Genomic DNA, 22757 nt, shown 5'->3' with positions numbered 1-22757 from the left:
GATGCCATTATTGTGTTATAAGCTTTGTTCGCCATTCCAAAAACATAGATAGATTATATACTCGCTCCTGTAGGTAGATAGAAATCTATTGATTGTTAAAAACATTTCTCTAATAACCGCTGAAGATTTTTCATATGGTTGGATGAGAACATGAGGCGCCACAAAATGCTTTTTCGCCTCAGAAAGCTTCAGAAAATTTTATTCGCACAAGTGTTTTCTAATGTTTGTAATGATTTACTATGTATGATGAGTAATGCATAAACACGTTTCTAAAAAAATGTTAAACTCTGTAACTAGTTAATAACTACCATTTATAGTGATATTGTGTTGTATTTTTTCCATGATATATAGTCTCAAGCGTTTGAATACATTTGTAACACAACTAGTTAATATTTAAAAGCCAAATAGATTTACTTTAAGTAAAGCCTTTCAAAACCTTTAAAATGTTTAACTATAATAGTTGAAACAAATTTAAAGTTACATTTATGTAGATTTTTAAAGTTAAGATATAGATAACAAAACACTTTTTTCACCAAACTGGCATAATTTTTAAAGAAATTTATCAATATGGACAAATATTTCAAAGATTAAAAAAAGGAACAAGTTGTGTTTAGGGAAAACAATTCTAAAATAAAGAAGTTATGTTTCTCAAAGATAACTTTAAATTAATGAAGATGAATCTTGTTTTAAAATCATGTTTTAGAGGTATGACTTTAATTTTTTATTTTTGTTGAAATCGTTCTGTTTAAAAAAGACTTTTTTTTTTCTTCAAAATATGCGACTTCTCTACTTCTTTTCTATTTTTTTTTGTTTTTTTAATCTATATATAAACATATTTTTTCATTTAAATTATTTTTTAAGAATTTGATTAATGAATTTTTAAACATTTTACGTGTTTCTAAGCTTTTATACAATCATATATATAAATTTTATTTTCAGATATTTATTTTAATAATATAATTTTTTTGATAATCTTTTATATGTTAAAATAATTTGATTATTATTTTTTTAAAATTTGCATGTAAACATATTTGCAAATTTTTTTATTATTAAATTTTATATGTGATTTTTACTTGTTAGTATATATAATTATTTAAAATAAGAAAAAATATTGTTATATAAAAACTTAATAATAAAAATCATTTAAAAAAATGTTTACATAAAAAAAATTATAAAAAATGTTATATTGTTAAAATAAATATCTGAAAATAAAAGTAAGATTATATAAAACTTTAGCAACACCTAAAAGGTTTAAAAAAATCCATTAATCAAATTAACAATTTAAAATAAAAAATATGTCTATATAATAATTTATAAAAAAGAAAAAAGAAGAAGTATAAAGGTACAACTTCTAAAAAAATAAAATAAAAATATAAAAATGTAAAACAAAACAAAAATAGGAAAAGAATAAGTTCTTAACCATATACACAGCTTCTGTAAAAATTAAATAAAAATCATATATTTAAAATAAGATTTAAGAAAACTTAGAAGATGTAATTTCAAATTGTGACTTAGATTTTTATTAGTCTAAAATTGTTTAAGTCATATTTTTCAAACACATCTTGCACATTTCTGTATTTTTTTTTATAAAAAATTTACCATATCTTAAATTTCTTTAAAAAATTAGACCAATTTCAAGAAAAGATAGTTACAAAACTGGAAGAGACAGAAGAAAGCAGTTGCAGAGCATCCATATCCACGCTCACTCACTCAACTGCTACTCTTTCCTCTCTATTCTGCATCAAATTAAAACCTCACTCTCTTCAAATCGCAAAATGGCGGGGCGCAAACACGCGCCCTCCTCCTTCACGCGCCTCGCACATTCCTCCTCCGCTGCCACGGCGGTCCGCGCCCTCGAGGAGCGCGTCGAAACGCGCCATCGCGAGATCCAGAACCTCATCTCCGACAACCAGCGCCTCGCTGGCATCCACGTGGCCCTAAAGCAGGACCTCGCCGCCACTCAGGAGGAGCTCTGTCGCCTATCCGCCAACGGTGCCGAGGTCAAGGCGGAGCGCGACGCGGAGGTGCGCGAGATCTATGAGAAGTCGCTGAAGGTGGACGCTGAGGTGCGAGCCGTCGCCGCAATGAGCGCTGAGCTGAATCGGGTGAGGGTGGACGTACAGGAACTCGCGGCGGCGCAGAAGGAGCTCGCAGCGCAGCTGCAGACCATCGAGGACGACCTCGGGAGGGTGCGCGCCGAGGCGCAGTTTGTGCCGGCCATTAAAGCCGATTTAGAGGCCATGCTCCATGAGATTCAACGAGGAAGGTAAAATTGTTCATATATTTATTTTCTTATGTGAATTATTGTTTATTTGTGGCCATGACTTTTTGAGGTCATTCATTTATTTGTTTACTGTTTCTTGTGAGGTGACTTGGACTTTTTTGTTTTCATTTTTTATTTTTTGGTGAATGGTGTTTTTCTTTTTTGGCTTGGATGTGAAAATTAGTAGAGAAAGGAATGTGCAACTTGAAAGCCTTTTAGATATAGGTTGCTGAATGTTATTGGGTGAATGCAAGGTTTTATAATGAGGGTGTGCTTCTGACTAAGCACAGATATTTTTATGTGATCTTCTTGTTAGGGTAGTTTGTGCAGGATCTTGCACTAAATGGTTGTGGATACTGCCCCAAGGACCACGTTTTGTTCGTCCTCATTAGTTGTTGTTTAGGTTTCCCTTCTCTGAACATGTAGTGGAAGTTTCAGAATCAGAATGAACTGTAGCATAGAAACAGGTGTTTGGATCATTGAGATCAGGGGAGTAAAGTAATTTTATTTGTTCTTCGTGTTTCAGAATCAGAATGAACTGTAGCATAGAAACATGTGTTTGGATCATTGAGATCAGGGGAGTAAAGTAATTTTATTTGTTCTTCGTGTTTGTCACTCACTACTCCTTTAATTGTAAATAGTTTCTAATTTTTGTTTTCCCTCAAAATGGGAGTCAGTTGTCAATATGGCAGCTAACACACCATCTGCACTGGTGTTCATTTTAGCTTTCTGCAAGTGCCTGCCATTTAATTCGTGCTATTGACAATATTGATGTTGAGAAGAAATGCAAAGACATTCATATATTGTTTATGGCTCTACCCTTGTGAGGCTCATGGACAGTATTAGTTAAACTAGATTGTGTATTCAAACATAATCAGTTATGCATATAGCATAATAGATTACTAAAAATCTCTAATTCCTATCCAATTAAAAATAACAGAAACTAAAAGGGAATTTTGTCTATTTCTTTAAAGTTTCTTTGCGTGTGCATGTGAATAGTGAGGAACATATATGATATCTGCTATAAACAAAAATGGAGGGTGAGGGTCTCCACGCACGCAACAGTTACCCGCAAATAGAGATGAAGGTGTTAATGCAACATGATCATATAATCAATTATGTAAATTGTATAGTCAATTATATGTTGATATATGTCAACAAATAATTGATTACACAGTCTTTTATAGTCAATTATGCCTGTAAATGTAAAAATCAAAGAAGGATAATATAGTATTTTTATTAATATATTAATTTCTTTTCTTTTCTCTATTTAATCAAGCAATTTCAGAATTTATTATTACTACTATTCTCTTAAACCAAACAACCTATATAACCATTTTGTTTTTCACCATTACTCTTTGTTTCTCTGTACACTAGCTTTTGTGATTTATTTTGTATTATCAGTCCATTGGTTTATGATTTATTTACTAGTTAGACTATGACTCTCTGAATGCATTGAGTCTGCTGATTCTAAAATCCTGATGCTGGCGTCTGAGTTCCTTTGAACTTTGAAACTTGATGATGCCACCATGGGGTTCGCAGAAGAGGTAAAAACTGTAAAAACTAATGTTGATGGGTATTGTTCACTGTGTACAGAAGCATGTCAGATTTATATATCATTCTTTGTTTATTTTGATTTCTTATATTGAATCCTGTGATTAGTTCAGATACTTGTCAGCCTATATAACAAAATAAGATTTAATCTGACTAACTAACTAGATTTTGTTATTGCCTGTGTATCTACTGATTCCAGGCTTCCTAATTCAACTAATCTGTCTTTTCCTGTTGGAAGAGTGATATTTCCTGCATCTTATCAGATGCAAGGGAAAAAGTTCACTTAGTCTGAAATATTGTGCAATGTGCATGCTTTACATTTTCATTTATTGTTGAATACAGGAATGCTATTGAATTTGAGAAGAAGACACATGCTAGTAACCTTGAACACAGACGGGCAATGGACAACAATATGATTATAATGTCCAGTGAGGTTGAAAAGTTACGTGCTGAGTTGGCTAATGCAGAAAAGAGGGCAAGGGCTGCAATGGCTGCAGATGCTAAACCAAGTAATTTAACTTTCTTGGTCGTTCATCTTAAGTTCTTAATTAATACAACAGAAGTATAACTTGAAAACTTGGTTAAACTTTGTTCTTCAGGGGGGAACTGTTTAATTTTTTTAAAAAGAAGAAAAATATTTTTAATTAGAAAACACATTCTTAAAATTATCATGATAAATAAAACCTCAAAAAGTTGGTTATTTTAATGATTCTCTCTCAAGTTAGAAAGTTTGAATCCATTTGTATAAGCTTTGGAAAAGGCTATTTTATGATATAGTGCGTTTTTTCAATACTTTTTCAGAGACTACAATTTTTTAGCGATAACATATATTTTTAATTCTTTCTAGATGCATATTATAAATCTATGGATTTGTTTCTATACAGGTCCTGGATATCCTCCTGATAACTATGACAATCGTGAGATATATGGAGGAGTCAGATACCCTCCTAGTTCTTATAGCATGCATCAGGTATGTATACCCCACTCTTACAAGTTTGATATGCCTTTTACAGGCTAGTCTCGCAGTGTGAATCTGGTTCTGATTTATGAATGAACATTGTGTTTTTTCACTTCAAATCCATAAAAAATATGTAGAAACAATTTATATTTGTTTAGCAGTTGCTTTCTGCACCTAAAATAAATTCTCTGAATCTTTTCACCATTCTGATTCCTCAATTCAGAATGCAAAATCATATTTGGGATTGACCAATTTGGAATGTAAAGTCATATTTGGCGATATAAAAAGTTCATTCTGATTTGGTGACTTCTGGACTGGAGAAGGTAGAAAAACATTCCAGATATGTCAACAAGAAATTTTTGGGATGCAGAAAGCAACTGCCTATTTGTTTTGGTTACGCCTGTCAAATCTTTTCCTAAACGCCGAGCCCTACACTAGATTAATTATGTTGTCAATTTACATGAGCAGAACTCTGCCTTGATCGGTAGAGTGGAGGTGGAAAGATGAAGAGAATTAATATCGTGTGTTGGGTGGAAGGAGAAAAGAAAGGAAACAATTTTTATAAATTAGGAGATCCACTATTGTTTCTTATCTATTTTTATTAATCTCTTCATCTCTCTTTTTATTTCTTATTAAATAGACCAACCTACACAGTTTTCCAAATACTTTATTTCTATTCCTACTCTACAAAATAATTAAACATTCAATTTTTTTTGTTTTCTATTTATTCTCTATTTATATTCCCCTTCAAAACCAAGCAGGACGTAAATGAGTCCCCAGTCTGAATCTGAAATATCACTCACTGTTCACTTAAAAAGGTCTAACAATACAAATGACTCTTGAATACTAACATTTGTTTTTATTAAATCGAAAAATAAAAAAATTCTAATGTTTATTAGCATTTAACTTTACAATGATGATAAAAGAAGATCGAACTTTACAAAATAGGAAATTGCTGCCGATTTGGTCATTTGACGCACTTCCATTGGCTTAATCCCAACTTTCTTTTCTTGTTTTCGTCTTTGAAGTCATCTTATTTCTTGGGAACAAAAACTTGCTCTGCTACTGACCTGTATTCTATTGCTGAATGTATGTATCCAAGTGGATATTTTGTTTCCATATTTAACTGTGTTCCTAATATATTACCTTCGCATAACCTCAAATAATTCGAATTTGCTTAACTTTTCAGATGCAAGCTGGGGTTGACTCACATTCTCAAGATACAACCGGAGCACCCTTACATCATTCTTATGATCACCAACGTACGCAAGTACCTAGATAGGCTTCTGGCGATGCTGTAATTTTTGAAAGAGTTAAAAGAAATGTAACTTCTGGCGATGCTGTAATTTTTGAAAGAGTTAAAAGAAATGTAACTTAGGAATGCAATGTCTCTTTCCCCCAAATGAAACTTACTCAACATAGCGCATATAATTTTACTTTACTGATATCTGAAAATGTTCATAAATTTAAAGTTTGTATAATCACCGTGTTTATTATTATCATTCTTGTAACCAGTTCAGGTAGTCTACGAAGGTTCAATTTTCTTGTATATTTCATTCTTTAGCACTTGTTAAAATTCAGAAGGCTAATTTGTTTTTTTTAAAAGCTTAAAAGTACCTGACTGAGATTTTAGCTTAAACGCAAATTTTCGTGCTTGTTTATGTAATTGGATTATATAGTCTTCCTTTTATAAGTTTGAAGGGGTTTCTATTCTGCAAAAACACCTTTGGTAATTGAAGCTTGGTTATGATAAAAGATATTAGAAAATTGAGTTTAGTGAGAAGCGAATATAACGCTGCAAGCTCTACCTAATTGAGTTACGATTCAAATATTAAACATTACGATTCAAGTATTAAACATGAGTAAAATGATGCTTGATATAAATTTATAATTAAATGATATAAAAAAATATTAAAACAATAATATTGAGAGTTACATAAAAAATATGGGTTGTTAGTATATTATTACTAGAAACGTTATGTCTTAGGTGGATGAATGTTATGTCTTAGGGTGGATGGACATAAGAAATCGAAGAAGTATGTAAAAATATAAACTCAGAGGTTCTGTAATTGAAAATTGTATGTGATCAATATTTTTAAAATTGGACAGGTCATTCAATCCTTAAAATTATAGATTTAACGGTTAACTGAAGTTGCCAATAAATAATAATAATATATTAAATATTTTAATTCTATATAATATTTACTGAAATAAAAATATAATTTTATACATTTTTAACCTTCAAAGTCAGGTAAAATATAAATCAAATTAGAATAAAGGACGAGAAGGTTGTTTTCTCTTATACAAATAGTTCTTCATTTGTCTTGAATTTTTTTAACTCTTTCTTCCTGCTCCACATCTTTGGCACCCTCATAAGTTAGAAGAAAAAATATTTTAAAAAAATATATTCTAAATTTTATAATATAAAAAATATTTTTTTTCTATTTATACTTTTTGAATTGTAGGATGTTATTCTCAGATTCGGAAATATCATTTTACAATTTAAAATATTTCTTTTATTTAAAATAAAATTTGGAAAGTATTACCACTTTCTGATTCTTAAATTTAGAAATACCTTTTCTTGATTTTATAATCTGTTTTTTTTAAAAAAATCATTAAAAAATTTAAATTAACAAAATAAAAAATAAAACATATTTCAAGCTAATAGTATATTAATATTAAATTTTTATTTAATGAACAACCGTGATAATTATAAAAACTAAATGTATTCAATTATCTCAATCATTAACCAAGTTTAATAAAATATAATAGAATTAAAAAATTTCTAGTAATATTGTAATTTTTTTTATTGTATTAAAAACAAAACATCTCATTACTTATTGTGTTATTGTAGAGAATCAATTATTTATCCTGTTTTATATTTTCATTCTACATAAAATTCAATTTAATTATAATTTTTTAAAAATATTTTGAACTAAAAATTAATAAAGTTTCAAAACACGCCACGTATAAGTTTTTTTAAGTTAAACGTGTTGAATTAATGAGAAGTCAAATTAGTTGGATAGTTATATGTTGATGCAGAAACTAAGTTACTATTAGGCTTACATTTTAACATTTAGGTAACTCTGCCTTCTCAAATTGTAGCATTTTCATATACATTGGAAAAAAAGGCAAATTAATAGCATTCACATCATTCTTTAACATGTGATCAACATGATCTAAGAAATTACTTAAAGGGATTGAAAGTGATGGTCAAATAAATCTCACTTTGATTAGTTGAAATAAGCACTTTCAATATCACAAACAAGAAAGATAAAAAAAATAACTAAAAATTATAAATACTTGAGACAGTATTTATTTATTTATTTATTTTATTGATAAAAAATAATATATAAATATAGAGATATTTGGGTACTCCACTTAAATTCATCTTCCATCTTAAACATTAAGATTATTATAGTTACAATTTTTTTTTATCAAGAAAAAATATTTAATTCACGAATATTATCATAAAATTTATTTCCAATTGAAAAATACACACAAAAATATTTACTTTTTCATTAATCTTTGTTAAAATAGGAAGATAAGATATATTAAAAAAAATTGTAAATTAAAATTAATTTAAAATTAGTTTACATACTAACTTTTATAAAAGAAAAACCCTTAACTAATTTTTTAAGAAAAAAGAGATGGACAAATTAATTTAATGTATTGAAGAAGTTTACTTGTTTTATTTATTTATTTTATAAATTCTTGTATAGTTAAGGGGCAAATGGTCCCATGATATCCTAATATCCATTAACATATGAAAAATATATTAAAATAAATTGATATTTACATAAATTAAATTATAAGAAAAACTAGTTAATACATCCTTAATTATAATACATATGCTAATCTTTGCTCAATCATAAAATACTGTCAAAATCATATAATTACACACAACAAGATAAAGTTAATTATTTTGTATTTATGACATCAACATATGAAACACTTATTTCTTATTTAAAAGTTTAATAATTTTTTTGCAGGTGATGAAGCTCGAATATAAGAGAATAACAGGAAGAAAGAAGCCCTAAACCCTAAGGCAAGTGCGTTAAACAATGTGAAATTATCATCTCTGAAATCATGTTTCCCACATTCAGTCCATTTATTCTATTCCTTCAAAAGCGTTATTCTACTGGTTAATGTCGATATTCAAACTACTTTCAGACACGTAAATACTTTCAACAAACTACTTTCAGACACGTAAATACTTTCAACAATATACGTCAAATATGACAACTGTTCTTGTTAGACAAGACACTGTAATCACAACATCATTATAAACATGTTACATGTTACATTAATTTCTTGCACATATAAATTCGGATTCAGGAAAAACCAAAAACACTTTGCTTCTGGGGTGGTCAACATCGAATCTTGGATTTTGAAATGGGTGGTAATTCTTCCCCTTGTGCTTCCTGCAAGTTCTTGAGACGCCGTTGCTCTCAGGATTGCATCTTTGCTCCTTATTTTCCTTCCAATGATCTCTGCAACTTTGCCATTGTGCACAAGGTCTTTGGCTGCAGCAATATCATCAAAATGCTAAAGGTTTGATCAGTTTAATATATCTATTTTTGTTTTATAATCAAGCTAAAAGAACTTCACTAAGAGATGATCAACAATTTACAATATGTAATATTAACCTACAGTTAAATATTTCTTAGGTTCAATGCAGTTCTTAACTTGTTTTTGTATGTTTTTGCATGCAGGATGTTCCAGTTGATCAAAGAGGAGATGCAGTGAAGAGTTTAGTTTATGAGGCAAATGCAAGAGTCAGAAACCCTGTTTATGGTTGTGTTGGAATCATATCTAACCTAGAAATTCAAGTTTCTGAGTTACAAATGCAGCTTGCAGTAGTTCAGGAAGAGATTCTCAGCATAAAAAAGCAGCAAGAATTTACCTTCACCAATGCTATATAACCATGACAATATATAACTACGAATTTCTTTTCTGATGAAAAAAATTTAACTACGAATTTTGTCTCTCATTTATATCTTACCTTCATTGTATCTGAAAAAGACTCATTTAACATAAAGTCTTTATGGACTTAATTTATTTTGGTTCACTTTCCTCTCTTTTATTCACATATTTTGGTCTTAATTTATATATGTCGGTCAACTTCACACAGAATATGCCTATTCAGGCATGTTGTATATTCAGGCGTGTTAATATGATAAAGGGAGAGGGAAAAGAAAAAAGTGGCATATGCATGTGCTTATGAGTAAGAAAAAACGGTAAAACAAGAGGATCACAATTTAGAGAACAAATTAATTAATCCATTAAATAATTGACCCAATATATTACTTGAAAAAATTATTTTTAATTGGATTATATTTAACGTTTTTGGTTTTTCTGTCGTAACAAATTATTGATGATTTTTATAATACGATTTATATTTAAAAAAGTATGTGGTAAATAATAAATATGTTGGATATTTTAATGGACCCAGGCTTTTCAGAAAATAGTGGTGCATATATGAAAAACACGAGTGGCAAATAACAAAAGTGGCGAATGGATGGGCTAGGTTTTTAAAAAAACTTAAATTAGAAAAGGAGTATACGTGAAGCCCAAACCTCATGAGTCTCCTTATTTTTAACTTTTAATTTTCGGGAAAAGGTATATTGCTTAATATAATTAGGAAAAATAATTGGGACTAGTTTTGACAAGTTTCTCAACAAATGCTTACAAGACAAAAAAAATAAGAATAAAACCTGAAACTAATTTCTATATTAATTAATTTGTAAAAAATTTCTCATATATTTTTTATAAATTTTTATTTTTAGCTAATTTATTAGAGAATTTTATCTTTGATAAACGTATATAGAGAAAATCATTTGAAGAGACTGTTTTGCATAACACATTTTATTTTGATATCTCTAATCTATTAACAATTTCTAATATGCTAACATTAGTGAAAACAATATTGACTTTTTGCGTTTCATGAAAGTTGCTTTATATGAGAGGTCATTTTCATTTATGAAGATCAAAAACTAAGTTCATAAGTAATTGATTGAGATTCTATTATTCGTCAATATTGTGATATGATCAAAGATGGTAAGTTGATAATTGATAATTAACATAGAAATCACTTGTACAATATTAAGTTGTTCTATTTGATGTGTTAGTATGAAAAAAAATCTTTAATAACTATTCTGTATCAATATCATACTTATAAAAAAAACAAGAGTATATATTTTAGAATAAAAAAAATACTTTAACACCTTAAAAAATTAAAAACATTGGTTTGACAACTCATTATAATATATACATATATATATATATATATTTTAAATAAAAAATAAAATAAATATTAATTTATTGAGTTGTTGGATAGATATATATATCAAAATATTATGATTATTTAAAGGATTAAATATAATTTTTATGTTCCGGTATTTGAAATTGATTTTGTTTATAATTCAAACTTTAAATTTTTATGATATTTGTAATAAAAAAATTATTATATTCTTATACGAGATAACCAAATTTTTATGATTAATATTATAATATTTTGTTTTAATAATTTTTTAACTATACCTAGAAGGTCTTAGACCAGAGACGAAAATTAATCTTTGCGTAAAATTACAAGTGGAAGTATACTTAACCTTTTTTTAGCTAAAATAAAATAGGAGAAAACATTTTCCAAAAAAGAAATATAAAATATAATTCACTAAAATGAGCATTTCAATACGTAACAAAATTCCTAACAATTTCTTTATGTCATACTTGACCAGAGAGGGAATCTATATTCATTACAACAATTGTACTTTGAACAAGTCAACATTCAGAAAGTAACATGAAAATATCTCTCACTGACATAATTCAGAAAAAAAATAGACATTTATTTTTTCTAGTTCACTTGCAAGATATGTCATGCTTACATGTTTAAGGTACCAAACTTAGCGAAAAAGTTCATCACTCAACTAAATTGGCAAAAATAAAATGCTATATTATTAGAACCCCAAAAGATAGATTTGTAAAGAAACTAATCAAAAGAAGATTAATTTGAGTAATATGAAGTTCTTGTGGAATATTATATGATTTGAGAATCGAATCTAAAACCACTTTTGTACCAAATCAAATCATACCAAATCATAAACCACTTTTGTACCCAGAAAAAGGAAAATGAAAAAGAAGTAGACGGTGGTAGATCCACCATATTCTTTTTCTTTTTTTTCTTGTGAGTGTGTTTTATTTTTCTCTTTTTGATGACTGATGGGTGGGTATATCCAAATGAAAGTTGGAATCAATAAATTAGGACCATCAACCTTGGAAATTGGCAAAGGAGAAAGACAAGAACAAGAGAGTTAAGGTTTAATCTGTTTTATTATTTTGACGTTAAATTTGTTCATCTAAACCTTAAAATTTACAATTTCTACACATAAGATCAAAATAGTAAAGTAAAGATAAACAACAAGCGTGGACATGAAGACGCATGAAATTCCAAAATTGTTTTTCTTTCTTATATATTTGAAATGGAATGAATTTTATACTGAGATCAGAAGCAGTGAAGTTGATTTCTTTTTTCTTTCCTTTTTTTGAAGTTGTGTAGAGATAATTTGAATGGATAAATACAAGAAAATAATGTTTGAAGTTGAAAAGAAATGTACAGTGGCATTAGATATTTTGGGAGATATTTTGGGTTTGAGATCTTTGTGGAGCAACTTCAGTGTCTCTTCACAAAGCGACCCTACAACAAAAATATCGGAAAAGCTGCTTTCATAACAAAACAAAATGACCATACTGCAAAACCCAATGGCACCAAAAGAAACACAAAATTCATAAGTGAAAGACCTTGATTCTTGGTCTTTTATCAGCGTTTAGTTTCCGAACTTGGTATCTTATCTTCTTTGAGAACAATCTGTTCTGACGCTTCTCTTTGTATCTAAGAACACTTGCTTCTCTTCTTGCTCTCTCTTCTTCCAACACTGGCACTTCTCCATTCTAAACCACAATCATATATCATTCATTGCTACTCTCTCTCTATATATATATTACCATACACAAAGTAACAAAAACATCCAAAAATTAACGTTGGAGTTATCCAAAAATAAGTACACATACCTAAAACTAAAACTACCTGTTAATACTAAAATCATACCCAAAGGAATTCCAATCACTGCATATCTATCAAACACTAAAAGAATTGAAGATATGCAAGTTATTAATTGCAGGCATGCATTTGAATAAGCATATAGGTAAAGTAAAAGGATTGAGGAAGAAGCATGTGATAAGATTAATGGATGGTAGATACTAACATAGCAGCTATTATTGGTGGCCAATGAAAGAGAGCATTCATCAGCCCAGAGAGAGCCTCGGTTAGACCATGCATCCAAAACCTCTTGATAGTTCAAGTTCAAGTTCAAAGACAGCATCTTCTCATCATCCATTTCCCAGAACCCAACTATGTTTTCTCTCTTTATCTGCTGCTCCTCAAAAGGGTACTGGCTCATGCTCTCTGTCACCTGTTCTTTCCCTTCGTTTTCATCTTCTCCTTCCTCTCCAAAGGGGGCCAATTCCTCCCATTCCATGAAATCCCAATGAAGTTCCCCACTTGAAGAGTTCTGTTGCAGCAACTCTTGTTCCTCCTTGGAGTTGAAGACCCCTTCCAGTTCCTCCAAAATATTGAAATCTTCATAGGTGTAAGATTGGTTAGAATTTGGTAACAAGGAGGTGAAAGCATCTGGTACCTCTTGTTCTTCCTTCTTGGGGCTTCTCAGTAGTGAAGTGCATCCCATCTTATCTCAACTAAGTTTCTTTCTCTCTCTCTCTCTTTCTCTCACTTTCTCTCACCAATGGACTTATGTAGTTGCATAATAATAATGCATGTGCTCCTACCATACCACGTTATGTATCCATCAATGGTATGAAGTACGCATGTTATATAGTGGGAACAAACAATCACAATGAAATAATTGACCCTCTCCCTTCATTTGTTCCATTATTTTCTAATATTTCATTGTTTGTATATTCTTTATGTTTAATCCTCACTTTGTAAACTATTTGCTTCAAATTATACATCTTTTTAACTCATTTGAATCCATACACATACATTAATCTATATATTTTATTTTGTTTTTGTTTTATACCTTATTAAAAGGAATTCAAATGTGTTTACATAAGACTAAACCATAAAATTTTGTAAATATGAAAGTAAAGAAGTAATTAAAGGTGATAATAATAATAATATATAATATATTATTATTATTATAATAATAGTTGTTTTTATTATAAATAATAATATTATATTATTATGGTCTTTATGGACGAATTTAATTGATGAATAAAACCATTACACTAAGAATTGACTTTGACGCTTGACGAATTTTATCACTACAAAAATATTTAATTCTAAAAGAGGTTTGTTATCCAAAATAAGCTTAGTTTATTGACGTACCACTACAAAAATATTTAATTTTAAAAAAGTTTTCTTATCCAAAATTCTAATATCTTAAGAAAATTATAAAAAGACAAAATATAATTAGTTATTATAATAACTAAATTAGAAATATTTAAAAAAAATTGATTTTTAAATTAATTTTTATTATTATTAAATAATTTTTAAATTGATATCTAATTAACTATCATAATTTTATTACCAGATTTACTAGTTGTATTTTATGGTATGTATTGACAACAATTTATCGTGACATTGTAATATAATATTTTATGTTATTATATTGTTAAGTTTGATTACAAATGTAGTTTCTTTTAATAGTTTATAATTTTATTTTTATTTATTAACTAATTATTTATTGACTTATTTAATTTAAATGCGTTGAAATAATTTCATGCATTTAACAATAAATTTCTATCAAAAGCACCTAAAATATTTAGCGATAATAATTTTCACACTATTACTTCTATATTATTTTATTATTTTATTTAATCATATTTTTTAAATTATCAAGAATATTATTATTTTTATTTTTGTTACTTATTTATAGATTATGTGTTAGACTTTATAAAAAAATGGAAAGTTTTCCGTTGTATTAAATAATAATTACCTATATTATTTATTATTATTTCAAAATTATATGATAGTAAATTTTCATATGTATTACATATTATGTATTATTTTAAATCCTTATAGTTTTATGAAAATAAATTTGTATAGTAAATATATTATACTTTTAAAAGACCTGTCGTGAGTTCCCCTTAAAGTACAGTTGAAATAGAATTAGATATTGATTATTACTTTGCTATTGACTGAATTTAGACACTGACGTTTCATTTTCGTCACTAGCTAAAATTAAATTAAAAGACCGACTTTTCATTCACCAGTGAAACTATAAGCATTTTGAAAATTTATGTGTGATTAAATAATTAAAGACAAATCTTCAAATAATTTTGTGTGTGATTGCTTAGCTTGTTCTAAAGTCTGTTATTATTAAACAAATAAAGGAAAAACACAATTTAACCATCAGCAACTAAAATGACTGTGTCCAATTAAAACATAATAGACAAAAAGATATTATTAATACAAAGTAATTTCGATTTTATTAATGATTAAATCTTATCCAAAGATTTTATGGATATTTTTAATAATGTATTTCTTTCCATCGTATTTTTTCATTTATAACAGTCTAATCTCCAATGTTAATTAAGGATTGAATACATCAATTACTCAATTCAAAATGTGTTATGTACTTTTTCTAACATAATTTATTAGCATTTTAACATTTGATCTCATATTAATACATGTTTTAGTTAGAAAATAAATAAGATCTGATTAAAATTATATTGATGAAGAATCTAACTCTACAGTGTTTAAATTATTATTTAAAGCAGCCATGTTGTTGTTTAATACTGGAAACTGCACCAGTCAAGAAGATTGCAAATACATAGAACACTCCAGAAGACAACAAACCCAACACTCACACTCATTGATCCACTTCTCCGGCTATGCATAACTCCGGCGGAGGCGGCGGAAGCGGCGGCGTATGCCACTTGGTGGCTATGCCGTTCCCGGGCAGAGGCCACATCAACCCCATGATGAACCTGTGCAAGATCCTGGCATCGAGAAGACCCAAGGAGATTCTCATAACCTTCGTGGTCACCGAGGAGTGGCTCGGCTTTATAGGCTCCGATCCCAAGCCGGAAGCCATTCGCTTCGCCGCCATCCCCAACGTCGTCCCTAACGAGCGCCACAAAGCCGCCAATTTTCCCGCTTTCTACGAAGCCGTCATGACAAACATGGAAGCGCCCTTCGATCGGCTCCTCGATCGGCTCGAGCCGCCGCCGACCGCGATTCTAGGCTGCGTTGAGCTGCGCTGGCCCATCGCCCTTGCAAATCGGAGGAATATTCCCGTGGCTGCGTTTTGGACCATGTCGGCGTCGTTTTACTCCATGCTGCATCACCTTGATGTCTTTGCACAACAACGGCGTTTGAACGTTGACAAAGATACGCTGGGTATATATCGCTTTTTTTACATCTGATTTTGTTTATTTACTTTCCCACTGGTAAATCATGAAGAAGAAAATTAAGGTTTATGCACAAGCCATTTATGTGAAAGACAAATGTTAAATTTGGGATGTTGTGAGAATTTACAAGTATGATTGCTTATATCAGTCTTAATCTCTAACTGTTAAAAGGGTGAAACTTTCGCTATTGCTAATCATGTGCAAAAGGGTAATGCAATTGTATATAGGTGCATGTCTTATCTGTGGGGTTTTGTAAATGATGCAGATGGAGAAGTAGAGAACATTCCTGGAATTTCTTCGGCTCATTTGGCAGACCTTCGAACTGTGCTTCATGAAAATGATCAACGGGTCCTGCAGCTTGCATTGGAATGTATTTCGAAGGTTCCCAAAGCAAATTATCTTTTACTCACCACAGTCCATGAATTAGAAGCTGAAACAATTGAATCCTTAAAAGCTATATTTCCATTTCCAATATATCCTATTGGCCCTGCTATACCATATTTAGAATTAGGAGAAAACCCTTCTTCAGTGAACAATGATCATAACCCTGACTATATAAAATGGCTAGATTCTCAGCCTCCTGAATCGGTATTGTACATTTCTTTGGGCAGTTTCCTTTCAGTGTCTAGTGCTCAAATGGATCAAATTGTTGAGGCACTAAACAGTAGCAACGTTCGTTATCTTTGGGTGGCTAGAGCGGATGCTTCTTGGTTGAAAGACAAGTGTGGAGATAAGGGTGTGGTGGTGCCATGGTGTGACCAATTGAAGGTGTTGTCTCATTCTTCCGTAGGTGGATTCTGGAGCCATTGTGGATGGAATTCCACTCTTGAAGCTCTCTTTGCTGGTGTACCAATGCTCACATTCCCTCTTTTCTTGGATCAAGTTCCAAATAGCAGCCAAATTGTAGATGAGTGGAGGAATGGGTGTAAGGTGGAACAAGAGAAGTTGGACATTGAAGAGATTGTGGCAAAAGAAAAGATAGAAAAGCTGGTTAAGAGGTTTATAGATCATGAAAGCCAAGAGGGAAAGCAGATCAGAGGCAGGGCAAGGGAAATCAGGGCCACGTGTCTCAAAGCCATTGGCACAGGTGGGTCCTCAGATGGGAACCTTGATGCATTTATTAGAGACATTTCCTAAAACTGATGCATTCATAAGCTTTGAGTGACAGATTAAAACGAACTTATCTTTATGTACGGATAATCTTAATTGTCGTTACCTGACTTTCCATAGTGGATTTAATTTTGGGCTTGGTAAAATGTCAAGAAGTTATTCTTATTCACAAGAGTCTAAAAATGATCTGAACTCCACTATAATACCGCAAGTTCCCTAGTCTTAGATCGAAGTCTTATGGACTAATTAATCGAAACCAACCTATGATTTCATTAGGTAAACAAACACTAATAAGGGATCATGAAATTCATATGATATCATAGGACCCAACAGTCATCAAATACCAAACGACACCACCATCAACAAAAATATCACCAATTTACAAATCAAAACTACAACCCTAAAAACCCACCTTTGTTTTTTGTTTGCTGGGCAGATTCAAGAAACTATTCGGTGATACTCTAAACCCAAACTTTCCCTTTTCACCTTTTCACTTTTTTTGCGAAAAAACACCCCCTCGTTATTTTCAACCTTCCAAATTTTAATTTTTATCCTGCAATGACAAACATTCTGAATCATGTCATCAATGCCTGCCACGTGAGAATCAATGCCTGCCATCAGAATTATATAGGGTTGCTATTCGTTCCGTCGTCGGCGTCAGGGACACATTTTCGTACAATATATGCACTTGTGGTGCGTCGAAAATGTCGATCTGCGGACGAATTTTTCCTTTTAGTTTTGGGAGGTACTTCGCCATCATCTTGTGGAAGCGAATTGCTTTGAGTGAGTAGATGCTCTTGTGCATCTTCTGGTGAGGTACCTACAGAACTACCAACATCAGCATTAGCTTCTTGTGACATTTGACTCTCTGAATCATCTATTTGAATGGTTACTTGATTTTGGACCTGGAGCTGAAGATTCTCCCCTTCTGTGTCGCGCGGACAGTAACGAAGCTGGAGGAGGGAATAACTGAAGCCACCTCCACCAATCACTAACCACAATTTGATCTTCATGAGTTGCACTGTTAGACTTCCGCAGAAGAAATATAGAAGATCAATCTGGAATCCGAGTTGAGTCAGATTTGACAAGCCAAGCGACATGGTAGCAAAAGCAGCACAAGAGATAAGGCTGTATGCATCTGCTTTACCCTTCACCACGTTATCAAACCAAAAGGAATAAACGGAAGTGAGTATTAGAACCAAAAACGCTAAATGTGCTTCCAGCCGGAGAGAGGTGGAGCTGGACCTGGCCTGTGTGAAGAAGACGGCAAGGCAAATGATGAAACTGAAAACAATGTAAAGAAGCATCTTCCACCAGATCCGGTTTCCTAGTAAATGGTTGAAAGAGGAACTGAGTACATAACAGAGGAGTCCAACAACAGATGAAGCAAGACATACAAATCTCAGTACCTTTGGCTTCTTCAGCCAACTCCAGCCATTCACCCACCTCAAACACAGAGCCTCCATTTTCGGATGAGAGAAACCCTCAATCTCATGAAAACTTTATAGAACTAGAATTTCAAGTTCAAAAAATCTAAAGTGAAACAAGTAAAGTTTAAATAAAAAATTCTTACACAATGAGTCATATAGATAGACCCCACACGTTCTCTGTTTGGGGTTTTCCACCAACTTTCCGAGAACCGGAAAAGGTTTTAAAAATTAAAATAAAATAATTAAAATATTAATTTATTTGTTTGTTAAGAATGTACGGATCCTTCCGAGAAAGATACTTGCAAATAATATACCTATGCAATATTATTCTGTTATTTTCATTTATCCCTTCTTAATAATCCAATTATTATTTTATAATTTATTATTAATCATTTAAATATTGAATTTTTAATTAATAAATCAAATATATATAAAACATAAACCCTTAGTTAACATTCACCAAATGATAAATCTAAGTAAAAATCAAAGTCTCATCTATTAGAAATAGAAAAAGTAACAAAATTAATGAGCCAAAATGCGAACCCTACAAAGTTAGAAGAGATGGTTAAAAACACCAAAATACATAAAAAAAAACACAAAAATTAGATGAGATGGTTAAAAACACCAGATATATAAAAAAAAAATTGGAAGAGGTGATTAAAAACATCAGCTAAATAAAAATAATGGAACAAAAAATATGAAGAAAAAATTACTAAGATAAATATGATGACACCATAATTAACATCACTGAGATTTCTTCAGAAAAAATAACATCACTGTAACCTCCAACAATTGTTTTTTCATCTGCCTAATCCAAATACGCTCAATCCAATTCATACGATCAAAGATGTATATCATATGTAAGTTAAATTATCATAATTGGATATGCTTTAATTTAATTGTCACTTTTTTATTCAAAAATATTATAAAAAAAGGTTAATAACATTTTTAAAGTGTCATCACTTTATTAAAAAAAATTACTAAATATTTTTATAATGTTACTTATTTTAAAAAACTATTACTAAATAAAATTTAGTAACATTTTTTATATGTCAACTCTTTATTAAAAAAAATTACTAAAAATTTTAATTTAAAAATATTATTAATTTTTTTAAATAATATTTTTATAATGTTATATTTCATAAAAAAATTAGTAAAATTTTTAAAATGTCACATTTTGTTAAAAGAATTACTAAAAAATTTAGTAATATTTTTACAGTGTTACTTTTATTAAAAAAATAATAAAAATTTTAAAATATTATCTTTTTACTAAATAAATATTATTAAAAATATTTACTGACATTTTTATAAATGTTTCTGTTAATATGTTAAAATTAGAGTATTCGTTATATTTAATAAAATGTTACTAAATCATCTTAGTAACATTTTTCTTTGATTTAATAATATTTTTTTAATGTTCATAGAGTTTGTGGTAGTAGTAGTGTTACTTTTCATTTAAAGGAATAGTGTACTATCGCAATCTAGTCCTTGACGTATAAAAGATCAATTGGAGAAAGGAAAATATAGTGTCACAACTCTTAGGTTTAGAAATAAATATATATATTAAAAGGTAAATTTGTAATTAAATAATATAAGAAAATATTAAAATAATAGTATTGAGAGTTGTAATGTGATTGTATAAAAAAATGGAGTTGTAATGTGATTGTATAAAAAAATGGAGTTGTACATTTATCATTAATGTTAATAATGAAATAGTTTAAAGGAAACAATAACTAATAATTAAAGTGAAACAGTAAAACGCAATTTATAACGCTGCAACTGTGTTTGTTGTGACAATGTATAATAAATTGTTTCAAACTTCATTTTATTTTCTTGTCTTGCAGATCCATTTCCTCGTCTATAAGAAACAAATGGCTGAGACAATTTTGAATGTCTACAATTCCGAACTTAATATAATCATAAGCTTGATTACCAAAAACAGCTCGGAACCTGTCAGTAAAATTTCCATATTCTGGCAACAAGAGTGCTTCTATGGATTTTACTATTCGTTCCCTCCGTTGTTTATCAAAGACAGTCAATGTAGATTGAATTGTGCATGTCTCCTCAAAGTGAAGGTTGAACAAATGGAGTTTATCTTTCATTAACTCCATTGACTCATTTGTCTCAAATTTCAAAAAGTCCAACAACTTATTCCACGAGCTTCTTAGATAGAGGTTCCAGTTTTGTTTCACCTTCGCTGTGTTTTGTCCAAACCAATCATGGTCGAATTTGAAATCAGGCATCTTTTGTCCTATGTAGCTGAGATTATTGATCATAAAAACATAGGACAATGCGGGGTCAGTGTAGTAGACTTTAGACTTGGCTTCCAACTCGCTCTCTAACAACTCAATCATCCTTCCTATCACCACCCAAAATGTAGAATTTTCGTTGTGGTCAGATCGGCGAAACCAACGCCCTCCAATATCTTCAGAAATTCTAAGGATGTAGTTCATTGCTTCTTTAGTAATCAGATGAAGCCGTCCGTCGGTAACAGGTGCCTGCACATTATTAGGGTAAATAATTTTCCTCAACCTGTTTACAATAACTAATCTTTGACGAACTTTTTGAAGATCATCTACAAACGACAATTCGGGAAATTTCGGTAAGATGAACTCCGGTATCAACTCTTCCAATGACTCCGACATTTTAGGTACGATGCTAAACAAAAGATTCGATTGATAAAGTGTTGCTGTTAGGATGGTATCGACAAAACTCAGGAGACCAATGGTTAGTTCCTTGCAAACCTTCTCGTATGAGACACCCGCAGCGTCAGAGAACCCTGAAAAGAGGTAATCGCAGAATATCCTTTCATTGGGAAACAATATCTTCCCAGCTGCCCTGCACGTTTTTAACCACTTCTCAACGTCCTCATTATTGGGAGTTTGAAATTGCAACCCAAGTGCCCGCAGACACTGTTGTAGAAACTCCCTTCGCCATTTGCTGTAAATCTCGCTGCATTCCTCCTCAAGACCTGCTTCCACCATCAGCTTCACGCTTTCCTTAAGGCGCCTCATAATTCCCGATGGATATGCATCCATCACCAAGTTGACGTCAGGATGCGGTACTTCCCTCATTTCATTCTGCTCCTCACCTTTGTCTTTGGACTCAAACACGGCTTTAAGTTATTTCTCCACGTGACTACAAACCATGGGAACAACCATCTGATTCTCCTTCTCAAGCTCCTTTATACAATTCATGAGCTGTTGTTTGATGATAAGATCATCATCTTGTCGATGTGAATTGCTTTGCATGAGTAGATCCCCATCTTCTGGTGAGGTACCTAGAATACTATCAACATCAGCATCAGCTTCTTGTGACATATGACTCTCTAAATCATCTACTTGAATGGTTACTTGATTTGGGACCTGGCGCTGAAGATTCTGCCCTTGTGTGTCGCGGGGATAGTAACGAAGCTGGAGGAGGGAATAACTGAAGCCCCCTCCAACAATGACTAACCACAATTTGATCTTCATGAGTTGTACTGTTAGACTTCCACAGAAGAAATATAGTAGATCAATCTGGAATCCAAGTTGAGTCAGATTTGACAAGCCAAGCGACATGGTAGCAAAAGCAGCACAAGAGATAAGGCTGTATGCATCTGGTTTACCCTTCACCACGTTATCAAACCAAAAGGAATAAACAGAAGTGATTATTAGAACAAAAAATGCTAAATGAGCTTTCAGCCGGTGAGAGGTGGAGCTGGACCTTGGCGGTGCGAACCAGACGGCAAGGAAAATGATGAAACTGAAAACAATGTAAAGAAGCATCTTCCACCAGCTCCAGTTTCCCAGTAAACGGTTGAAAGTGGAACTGAGTGCATAACAAATAAGTCCAACAACAGATGAAGCAAGACATACAAGTCTCTGTACCTTTGGTTTCTTCAGCCAACTCCAGCCATTCACCCACCTCAAATAAATAGCCTCCATTTTTGGACGGGAGAAACCCTTAATGTGATGAAAACTTTACAGAAACTAAAATTTCTTGTTCAAAAAACTAAAAAGGAAAAAAAGTA

General features: G+C 31.0%; 7 protein-coding genes across 9 annotated transcripts; 3 read left to right on the top strand and 4 right to left on the bottom strand.

Annotated features, from left to right (window-relative positions):
• Positions 1 to 756: 756 nt before the first annotated feature.
• LOC137823767 (protein FLC EXPRESSOR) lies at positions 757 to 6277 on the top strand. Of its 2 annotated transcripts, XM_068629028.1 has the most exons (5): positions 1647 to 2266; positions 4160 to 4326; positions 4702 to 4787; positions 5965 to 6106; positions 6152 to 6277. In XM_068629028.1, exons 1-4 carry the CDS (start codon positions 1776 to 1778, stop codon positions 6055 to 6057), a joined length of 837 nt encoding a protein of 278 aa, XP_068485129.1. In that variant the 5' UTR covers positions 1647 to 1775; the 3' UTR covers positions 6058 to 6106; positions 6152 to 6277. The 2 variants fall into 2 exon arrangements, with proteins under 2 accessions (XP_068485128.1, XP_068485129.1); XM_068629027.1 differs by having other exon boundaries at positions 757 to 2266; positions 5965 to 6277.
• A 2867-nt stretch (positions 6278 to 9144) lies between these two features.
• On the top strand, positions 9145 to 9846 carry LOC137827103 (LOB domain-containing protein 12-like). Its single transcript, XM_068633315.1, has 2 exons — positions 9145 to 9329; positions 9491 to 9846. The coding sequence occupies exons 1-2, from the start codon at positions 9171 to 9173 to the stop codon at positions 9698 to 9700; spliced, it is 369 nt and encodes a 122-aa protein (XP_068489416.1). The 5' UTR covers positions 9145 to 9170; the 3' UTR covers positions 9701 to 9846.
• A 2522-nt stretch (positions 9847 to 12368) lies between these two features.
• On the bottom strand, positions 12369 to 13587 carry LOC137826568 (protein CHLOROPLAST IMPORT APPARATUS 2). 2 transcript variants are annotated; one of them, XM_068632579.1, is made up of 4 exons: positions 13455 to 13587; positions 13040 to 13421; positions 12576 to 12725; positions 12369 to 12471 (listed from the first exon to the last, which is right to left on the bottom strand). In XM_068632579.1, the coding sequence occupies exons 1-4, from the start codon at positions 13517 to 13519 to the stop codon at positions 12448 to 12450; spliced, it is 621 nt and encodes a 206-aa protein (XP_068488680.1). In that variant the 5' UTR covers positions 13520 to 13587; the 3' UTR covers positions 12369 to 12447. The 2 variants fall into 2 exon arrangements, with proteins under 2 accessions (XP_068488680.1, XP_068488679.1); XM_068632578.1 differs by having other exon boundaries at positions 13040 to 13519.
• A 1988-nt stretch (positions 13588 to 15575) lies between these two features.
• Positions 15576 to 17487, top strand: LOC137827099 (UDP-glycosyltransferase 87A1-like). Its single transcript, XM_068633311.1, has 2 exons — positions 15576 to 16194; positions 16471 to 17487. Exons 1-2 carry the CDS (start codon positions 15687 to 15689, stop codon positions 17340 to 17342), a joined length of 1380 nt encoding a protein of 459 aa, XP_068489412.1. The 5' UTR covers positions 15576 to 15686; the 3' UTR covers positions 17343 to 17487.
• A 74-nt stretch (positions 17488 to 17561) lies between these two features.
• LOC137827101 (uncharacterized) lies at positions 17562 to 18849 on the bottom strand. Its single transcript, XM_068633313.1, has 2 exons — positions 18221 to 18849; positions 17562 to 18135 (listed from the first exon to the last, which is right to left on the bottom strand). Exons 1-2 carry the CDS (start codon positions 18779 to 18781, stop codon positions 17920 to 17922), a joined length of 777 nt encoding a protein of 258 aa, XP_068489414.1. The 5' UTR covers positions 18782 to 18849; the 3' UTR covers positions 17562 to 17919.
• Positions 18850 to 20546: 1697 nt separating this feature from the next.
• On the bottom strand, positions 20547 to 21819 carry LOC137827100 (exocyst complex component EXO70B1-like). Its single transcript, XM_068633312.1, has one exon. The coding sequence runs from the start codon at positions 21817 to 21819 to the stop codon at positions 20566 to 20568; it is 1254 nt and encodes a 417-aa protein (XP_068489413.1). The 3' UTR covers positions 20547 to 20565.
• On the bottom strand, positions 20547 to 22671 carry LOC137827102 (uncharacterized). Its single transcript, XM_068633314.1, has one exon. It carries the CDS (start codon positions 22669 to 22671, stop codon positions 21868 to 21870), a length of 804 nt encoding a protein of 267 aa, XP_068489415.1. The 3' UTR covers positions 20547 to 21867.
• Positions 22672 to 22757: the final 86 nt, after the last annotated feature.

Source organism: Phaseolus vulgaris, chromosome 8, assembly GCF_000499845.2.
Source record: "Phaseolus vulgaris cultivar G19833 chromosome 8, P. vulgaris v2.0, whole genome shotgun sequence".
Lineage (NCBI taxonomy): Eukaryota > Viridiplantae > Streptophyta > Magnoliopsida > Fabales > Fabaceae > Phaseolus > Phaseolus vulgaris.
The sequence above is the reverse complement of the archived record's forward strand: the minus strand, read 5'-3'. Positions and strand labels throughout refer to the sequence as shown.